This window comes from Morus notabilis, unplaced genomic scaffold (assembly GCF_000414095.1).
Source record: "Morus notabilis unplaced genomic scaffold, ASM41409v2 Scaffold3287, whole genome shotgun sequence".
Classification (NCBI taxonomy): Eukaryota; Viridiplantae; Streptophyta; class Magnoliopsida; order Rosales; family Moraceae; genus Morus; species Morus notabilis.
In genome coordinates this window covers 75,406-84,442 of record NW_010365321.1, presented here as the reverse complement: position 1 = coordinate 84,442, position 9,037 = coordinate 75,406, and the positions used below count along the sequence as shown (strand labels likewise).

Below are 9,037 nucleotides of genomic sequence, written 5' to 3'. Positions count from 1 at the left end.
ATTAACTTATGTAAACTATTGGCCTATTAATTTTAATTTATCTCAAGTCATTGCCTATTTTTCTCTTTCTCCCTAATATTTATTCTAATTTATATAGTTTTTATTTTTTATTTTTTTTGGAGACATTAATAATTAGTACTTGTTATATGTTTATTTATGTAATATATGATATTGCAGTTCACATTCAATTTGATGGCTAAGCATATAATGAGCTTGAATCCTGGAGTGGCTGAGACTGAGCAGTTGAAGAAAGCGTATATTAAAGTATAAAATTATTGTTGGTCCACTTCCTAACAATTTAAGTTTTTGGGATGGATTGGTAAATTAACATAGTATCAGAATGGGAGGTCCTAAGTTTAAATCCCCGTAATTGCACTCCTTATCCCCATTTAAATTGTCATCATGTGTTGGGTTTTTAATATATCTCGGGTTTAAATATTCACGTGTTGGGCATTTTAATTAATTTACTCACACGATTACCCATTGTCCAGCCCACACGTGAGAGGGAGTGTTAAAATATAAAACTATTGTTGGTCTCACCTCCTAACAGTTTAAGCTTTTAGGATGGATTGGTAAACTAACAGAGTACATCACTTTCATGAAAGGATTGGTGTCTCCACCTTTGAATTTGCCTGGAGCACCTTATAGAAAAAGCATTACAGGTGATAATATTAGTGATATTAATAAAAGTAAGAAATAATAAATGACTTTAATTTTTTTTTTTTTGATTGTTTGTTTTGCTTTGTTTTCACAGTCTAGATCAACAATTCTCAAGTTCATAAAGCGAAAAATGGACGAAAGATAGTCCTGTTCCAAAGACAAAAGAGGACCACTGCTGCATTCGCTTTTACAGCATTGAGTATAGCAACAGTTTGCGATCTCGTTCTTTTCAGGGGTTGAATTATGTGATTTGAACTGTTTTGCTCGAACTGAAAAATCTGAACTAAAAATTACATTGATTAATTCACGTTCTAACTAGTCTGCCTAAAAATTTTGGTCACACTTTATGATTAAATTGACAAGTTACATTTGTGTCGACTGTAATTTCCTGATGTAATTGTTCTTTGCTTACTGATGATATGTTTTTATTGCATACTCAATTATACCACTTTGATGAAGGTATTGAATAAAATGAGAAAGAACAGAGCATATAGCATTCCTTATGTTTTCATGTGTGCGTGTGTGTTTTTTTGGTACTCTTTTTTTCTGATAGAAATATGTTAAAATAATCTCAAGGAAATTAATGGTATCCCCTTTTTCTCTAATGCATGACCAAAAAGGATACCAAAAAAAAAAAAAAAAATCGATTGACGTGTCGAACTCTGTTAATCGACAAGTGCGTGCTAATTCTCTAGACAAAAAGACGGTATATAATTATCCTAAAAGAAAGTTCATGATTGTATATTATCTTCCTTTTATTATCGAGTTTAAATTTATAGTGACAAATTTAATTTAATGCGGATATAATTTTACAATCTGAAATTTGGCCCTTTGGATTGATCTCCAAATCCAGATGACAATACCTTTTTTGGGTGATTTACACATATACCAAAATTTGAATATCAAAGTTTAAATTTAGCAAATTTTTTGAAATATCACAAGAATAACAAAGTTTTATATCATTGTTATATCATTAAAATAATGATTATATCATTATATAGTACAAAATATGGTATTATTATGATAATTACTATGTCATTTTTGCTATATTTCTAATATTTAGAAATTTTTGTTAAATTTCAACGCAATGTAGTCTAATTATCACTAACCCTTTTTTGTATTAAAAAAAAAGAGAAGTGTCTATTTAATAGGATATACTCTAGTTAGACTCCTTAATTATACAACTGCTAATCCACACTTAATTAAGAATAGCGCTATATATAGACCACAGGCTCACAGCACAGAAAATAGTAATCATTCAACTTCTTCTCACGTCCTCTTCCCCCCCCCCCCTTTTTTTCCCCCCAAAAAAAAAAAAAAAAAAAAAAAAAAAATCCGTTCATATTCTTATAACCGATCAATAACCTTACAATGCATAAACAGAAACGCCTCTTTCCTTTCTCTCTCATACTCTCTCTCCTCTTCCTCTTTTCACTCTCTCTGATCCCCGCCACTGCAGCCAAAACTCCACTCCAGTGCAAGTCCACTCTCTACCCAAAATTCTGCCACTCCATTCTTTCGGCCTTTCGGCCCTCGCCGTCGGCCCACAATCCCTACGGCTACGCTAAATTCTTTGTCAACCAATGCCTGAAACATGCGCGGAAAATATCCCAACTCATCCACCTGCATCAGCGGTGGGAATCCGGCGACGGGAGAGAAGTTAGGGCAGTGGAGGACTGTCGGGAGCTCTTCATGCTCAATGTCGAGTTGCTCGAGTCCATCGCCGAGGATCTCCGGTTGGTCGATGATCAGTCGATGACTAGAGAGCGGGTTGACGGGATCAGGTCCCGGCTCAGCGCCATCGTGACTAACCACGAGACGTGCTATGACGGTTTGGGGGAGGCGAAGAGCGGGATTCTACGGCCGCGGGGGAACGGAATGGAGGCGGCGGCGTCGTTGGCTGCGGTGATGTTCAAAGTGAGAAGGCTGTACAGCGTGTCTTTAGGGTTGGTGACTCAAGAGCTAAATAGTAACCAAAAAGACCATCAACACCATCATCACCACCACCACCACCACCACCATCACCACCACCAGCATCAAGACCACGGCAACAGAGATAATGTTGAAAGCGGCTCCGACAAAAGACTTCCTCCCGCACCGGTCGCCCCAGTGGCCCCGGTAAACCTCTACCGGGAGCCATTGGTGCAGTTTATCAAGGTACGTACTAATTACCAATGATCTGGCTCTTCCACAAATCAACCACATCAACAAGTGCTTTATTAGAATTTCCATATTTACTTAAACCCCCTAAAGCTGTTTCTTTCAACTCCTCTATTTTCCAATCTTGGAACTCAAATGCAAAATTCAGGTGGGGTGATAGGGAGCTTGAGAGATTCGGTGAAGGAGGATGGACGTGTAATTGTGCATCTAGGCCGGTTGGTGTCCGTCGTAGATTGGGGGGTTAAAGTCTTGGGTTCACCGTGGTGGGTGATAATGAGGGCGAGCTGAGGCGGGGGTGGGAGTAGGGTTGGTGCAGTAACGTTGGGTGAAGGTTAGGTTTTCTTTAAGTTTAAGGTTTTTTAAGGTTTTTTTAAATTTTTTTAAATTTTTAAATTTTCTTTAATTTTTTTTTGGATATTTTCATGTCAAAATTTAATGTTGACCCAAAAAAAAAAAGTGTGAATTTGTGTAATAAACCTAAACTAAAGGTATATATATTATGAAATCGAAAACCAAAATTATACTTTTTGCATTAACCTAAAACAGACCCATAATATTTTCATTAAGTTTTTTAGCATATTTTTTAGAGCTATTTCCGCTGTTGCAGCTTGAAAATATTATAATTATTTTTTATCACATTATTCCGAAAATTAGACTTCGCGATGTATTTTAATTAAGTTTTGGTGGAATACTTTTTCCTTTGTTTCTCGCATAATTCTACATTAACAAATTGAGAGTACGTAATCCACCGCTTTTTCTGTTCTATTCGCATTGAAGCATCTTTCACCTGAAAATAAACCCAAGAAAGCGCTTCTTCCTACCAAATTTTATTAGTTGCGAATTACATCAAGATGTCTGTTTAGTCAAACAACATGTTTAATGCTTTTATATATATTAATTATATATAACTGAGTGAGGAGTTATCTATGGTAAAAAAAAAAAAAAAAAAATTAATGGCTACGATTTTCTTTGATTTACAGGAATTAAAGTCGACTAATTGCACTTCATCATCATCAAAATCCTGTCCAAAGGAAGGAGGTCGGATTCAGTCAGGAATGGAAGGGAAGGGAATTTTAATTCGCGATGTTGTTATCGTCAGCAAAGATGGCACCGGAAATTTTACAACCATAGGAGAGGCCATCGCAGTTTCACCTAATAATACAAGGCGTGAAGAGGGGTATTTTGTGATATATGTCAAACAAGGAGTATATGAAGAGTATATTGACATCAAAAGTAATAAGAGGAATATAATGTTGATCGGAGATGGTATCAATGCCACCATCGTTACTGGAAACCGCAACGCCAAAAATAAGCGCTTCACTACTTTCTACACTGCAACATTTGGTAAGTACATATTTCTTCATTGTTTGGTTATTACACTTGATTTTTAAACCAATTCACTAATCGGTATTTCTAAAGTGTATCGTATTTACTTAACTTTCAATTATATATATAATGATAATAATAACTAATGCTAGAAATCTCAAACTTTTATCTAATTTTTTATACTAATTACAGTTCTGTCATCCTTTCGTATGTGCATACAATATTTTAATATGTATTGATGTGACTGTTTTTTTTTTCTTCTTCTCCATTACAGCCGTTTCTGGTGATCGATTCATCGCCATAGACATTACATTCCGGAATACGGCAGGTCCAACAAACGATCAAGCTGTCGCGGTCCGAAACCAAGCTGACCTCTCAACGTTCTACCGGTGCAGTATCGAGGGCTACCAAGATACTCTCTACGCCCACTCTCGCCGGCAATTCTACCGCGAATGCGACATCTACGGCACCGTCGATTTCATCTTCGGCGATGCAGCCGCCGTCTTCCAGAACTGCAACATTCTCGCCCGAAAACCATTGTTCGGCCAAGCAGATGTTATCACCGCGCAGGGCCGGGAAGACCATTATCACGATTCTGGCTACTCGATCCACAATTGCACCATCACCGCAGCACCGGACCTCGCTGCTAGCCCGAACTACGCCCTGAGCTACCTCGGACGGCCGTGGAAGCCGTATTCGAGGACGGTTTACATGCAATCTTATATCGGGGGACTTATAGACCCAAGAGGATGGTTGGAGATGAACGGTGCAGAAGGATTGGATACTCTTTACTATGGAGAGTATGAGAATTATGGCCCTGGTGCTGATACTAGTAGGAGAGTTCAGTGGCCTGGTTTTACTTCGTTGAGTGCTTCAGATGCTTTGAAGTTCACTGTAGACAATCTTACTACTGGATCGTCTTGGTTGCCCGACACGGATATACCTTGTTCTGCAGGATTAATATTGGAGTCTTAGGTTCGTGTTACGTAGATAGTTTTTTCTTAGGTATTCTTTTTTTTTTCTTCTTCTTCAAGATTTAGTTCGTTTTTATGGGCGATCACTACTCTCTACTCTTCTCCTCTTTTTTGATTTTTCTCTCTTTAGTTTCTCTCCTCATCTTTACTAACGCGGACAATTTTTTTTTTTTTTTTCCACACGGGACAATAACTGCCTTTTTAGAGGAACGTCTCTATCTCGAGTGAGATTTCTTTACATGTATCTTATTTTTATTGTGTGTGTGTTCACTTAAACTCAATTTACATTAATAGTGATGAGTTTAGTCGACAAAAATTTTATATGGCCCGTTTAGTTCATTGATTCGAGTTTTTAATTCAAGTTAAGATGTAGAAAAAAATTACATGTGATTGTTTCTGAAAGTTTTTTACTATAATAAAACTCGAATTCTAAACTCAAATATGTGAAATGAACGGTCTTATATCTAGATGAAAATGCTTATTGTTATGTCTTCAATAAGTGAATACGTGCACGTTGACAAGAAAAACTTTAATCGTCCAAAATTCCAAATTGTGTAATTTTATTACAGGATCTCAAAATCAATTAGTATATCACAAATATAGATCAGATGAAAAGGAACAAAAATAAAAATAAAAACCAAAGGAACAAAAGCCCAAACAATTGAGTGCACTTTATTTCTTCAAATACTAGGCTTGTGAGGAACACCAGCACCTTCGATCCACTGCTTTCCCTGCAGAAACGATGTCACCGAGAATTTGTTTGCTTCTTTAAGGCTTATACTTCTCAGTCCCTTCCACTTAACCCGATATTTCGTGCTGGAACCGGGCCCGAAATTCTCGAACTCGGAGTAAAATATCGTCTCCGGCGCACTATTTCCGGTCCACGGTAGCCATCCACTAGGGTGAATTAAGCTCCCCATGTACGACCGCAAGTACACCGTTGTCGAGTAGTTCTTCCATGGCCGGCCGAGGTACGTCTGTACGGAAGACAGGTCTCCGTATGGCGAGATGGTGCAGTTTTGGATGGCGATGCCGGTGTTCTGGTTGGGATCGGTCTTGCCCTGGGCGGTGAGGGTGTTCCTCTGGCCCTTCATTGGGACACGTGGCAGGATGTTGCAGTTCTGGAAGACTGCGGCGGCGTTGCCGAAGATGAAGTCGACGGTGCCGTAGATGTCGCATTCGCGGTAGAATTGGCGGTTGGAGTGGGCGTAGAGGGAGTCCTGGAAGGCATCGACGCCGCAGCGGTAGAAGACGACCTGGTCGGCGCTCGCCATTAGTGCTACTGCCTGATGCTTGATCGCGCCGGCCGTATTGCGGAACCCCATGTCACGTCCGATGAAACCCTTGCCGAACACAGCTGAAGAAAAAAAAAAAGTTTGAATGAGCTTTGATCAACCGTCTAAAGCAGCATCATGTGATTTGATCAGCAGCATCATGTGTTTTGATCAGCAGCTTACGTATCATCATTTTACATCTAACTGAGTGTTCATGAGTAATTCTACAATACTCAAGAATCACTAACTAGTGGATAATAGCAAAATCAGGAGGTTTTTATAATATTAAAAACCTCTTCTTTGTGAGGTAACAAACAGTAGTAAAAACATCAGTTTATATAAAAGGGTTTTAATATAACTTGTAAAACCAAGGAACAAGCACTGCAGTTATTAAATAAATACTAGCAAAAAAAATAATATATATATATATATACAGTTTTTGTTACACTTTTAATACCACTTTGCTATATATATGGTGCCATATAATTTTCATTTTTTATTATTGTAACTTCAATGTGGAAAGATTTGAACTCTAGTACATTATGTCAGGTTAGAGTTTACACTTGCGTTTAATTATATTACATTAGATTATATTATGGCTGCAACCACTATTAAAAACTTATTCAACTTATTCGATAACTAATTCTTACGGTAAAGAAGGATTTGACGACTTTAGAAACGTTGACTTATACCTTGTCGTAATACCTAACCATAGAATCTCCATAGAAACCTAACCACATCAGTCAAAGTTTATTACATTACCATATGAAAGTTATTTATTACATTACCATATGAAAGTTATGTTTATGGTATATGTATATAAGGCCATGTATAAGGTTTAAGAGTGCAATTACATACCAAAAGTAGCACTTGAAAACGTGGGAGTGCCGTCGACAAAATTGAGGCTACCAGACACAATAGTGGCATTCATTCCATCACCAACCATCAAAACATTCCATTTCTTCTTCTCAACTCTCACATTCTCATTGTAAATCCCCTTCTTCACGTATATCACCGTCCTCTTCTTGTTCTTATCCTTCACCGCCTTAAGCGCATCTCCGATTTTCTTGTACTTTCCGGTCCCGTCTTTCGCCACCACGATATCGGCATTCTTCCGCAACTTCTCCGAGTCGTCAAGAAGAATTCTCCGGTCACCGGAGCTAAGCCATTCCGGCAGCACTTGGTCCTCTTTATTATTAACATCATCGCTTAGTAATCGCCTCAGCTTGAAAGAGCCGGTAGCCTTCTTAATCCAAGTAACGATGGCGAGACTATTACTAGTCAACTCAGTACTAGTCTTGAGAGGGTTAGCGATGGTGTTCTTTAGCTTGTTGTCGCCATCAAAACCTTCTATGCAAGTGTCAAAGCACGTCGCCGCTGAGCTTAGCCATGTCCGGAGGTCTTCAACGACGTCGTTTAGCGACTCGCCGGAGGACGACAACGATCTGGTTAGGTCGTCCATAGCGAGGGATAAAAGCTCACGGCAGTTTGTCAACGCCGCGGCAGGCAATTTCCCCAGAGTTGCGTTGAGATTCGAGAAGTATTTCGCCGTCTTCGACAGCTCATTGATCGCCACTTGGATCGAGAGCCGGGGGAGATCCTCCAGCGTGACGTGGCTGGAGTTGACCGCCGGCCGGAGAGAGCTGTAGCATGAGTCGGGGTGCATGGTCACGTCGCAGACGGCCTTGACGGAGGTGGAGAGCGATGTGCCTGTTGTGTCGCCGGCGCCGGAGCTCCGGCGACCGGAGGATGTGGTTCCGACTACAGCGGCAACGACGATGACGACGAGAATGAGAGACGATACGCATATGATGGCGACTCTCTTGCGGGTTTTCCGGAGGGCCTCGAGCCTTGCTTGCTCAGCCTCGTCGAATTTGCCGTAGGCTTTGAAGGAAGACATGTTGTTTAGCATATTTTGTGTGTGGTATTTTATTTTCAATTCGTTTAGATGGTTGTTGCATGCAATTTTGGTGAGGGTTTGGTCTTTTTTATATGGCAATCTTAGAGCAAATATAATATGAAATTACGCGGTGTTGAAACATTAACATGTTACGTGCTTGCCACTACGTGATTGATATATATATATATATATATATATATATATATAGTTGTAGTATATTTGAGTTTGAAATTTCAACTATATATTGGAGTGTGCTTCCCATGTTGGCTGGTTTATTTCTGATTGGGCTAGTTGAAAGTGTTTATTCGGTGTCATTTTCAATCTCCTGCTTTGTTTTTTTTTTTTTTTTTTTTGTACTTTTAATCATAAGAAAAGAGAAGTCAAAGTTTTGATTTTTGAATAAATGTGTGAAACGACTTTTCTAAACGAACTTATTAGGTCAACGTGATTTTATTATTTAAAAGCTATACTCAAATCCAAATTATAATTCTGGCGACAATGTTTTTTATCTCATAAAAAGTTTGAACGTTAAAATCTTCTCTCTCACAAAGTTTCTGTCAATGAACCCAAATCATATTTTGAGTATACCTTTCAAATGGACTCTAAAAGTTTCTAATATCAACATATATGATTTTAAACTTTTTAATAATCTAATACTACAATACTAGAAATTTTAATATGTCTCAAAATCTATTTAGAAGAGGTTTTTATTTTTTTTAAAAGCCGCATTTTGGGGTTTTGAT

The 9,037-nt window shown here is 38.5% G+C and overlaps 2 protein-coding genes across 2 annotated transcripts; one reads left to right on the top strand and one right to left on the bottom strand.

Moving 5' to 3' along the window:
- The first annotated feature begins 2,031 nt into the window (after positions 1 to 2,031).
- On the top strand, positions 2,032 to 5,121 carry LOC21386062 (probable pectinesterase/pectinesterase inhibitor 25). Its single transcript, XM_010107829.1, has 3 exons — positions 2,032 to 2,817; positions 3,801 to 4,164; positions 4,421 to 5,121. Exons 1-3 carry the CDS (start codon positions 2,032 to 2,034, stop codon positions 5,119 to 5,121), a joined length of 1,851 nt encoding a protein of 616 aa, XP_010106131.1.
- A 679-nt stretch (positions 5,122 to 5,800) lies between these two features.
- On the bottom strand, positions 5,801 to 8,294 carry LOC21386061 (probable pectinesterase/pectinesterase inhibitor 46). Its single transcript, XM_010107828.1, has 2 exons — positions 7,253 to 8,294; positions 5,801 to 6,477 (listed from the first exon to the last, which is right to left on the bottom strand). Exons 1-2 carry the CDS (start codon positions 8,292 to 8,294, stop codon positions 5,801 to 5,803), a joined length of 1,719 nt encoding a protein of 572 aa, XP_010106130.1.
- Positions 8,295 to 9,037: the final 743 nt, after the last annotated feature.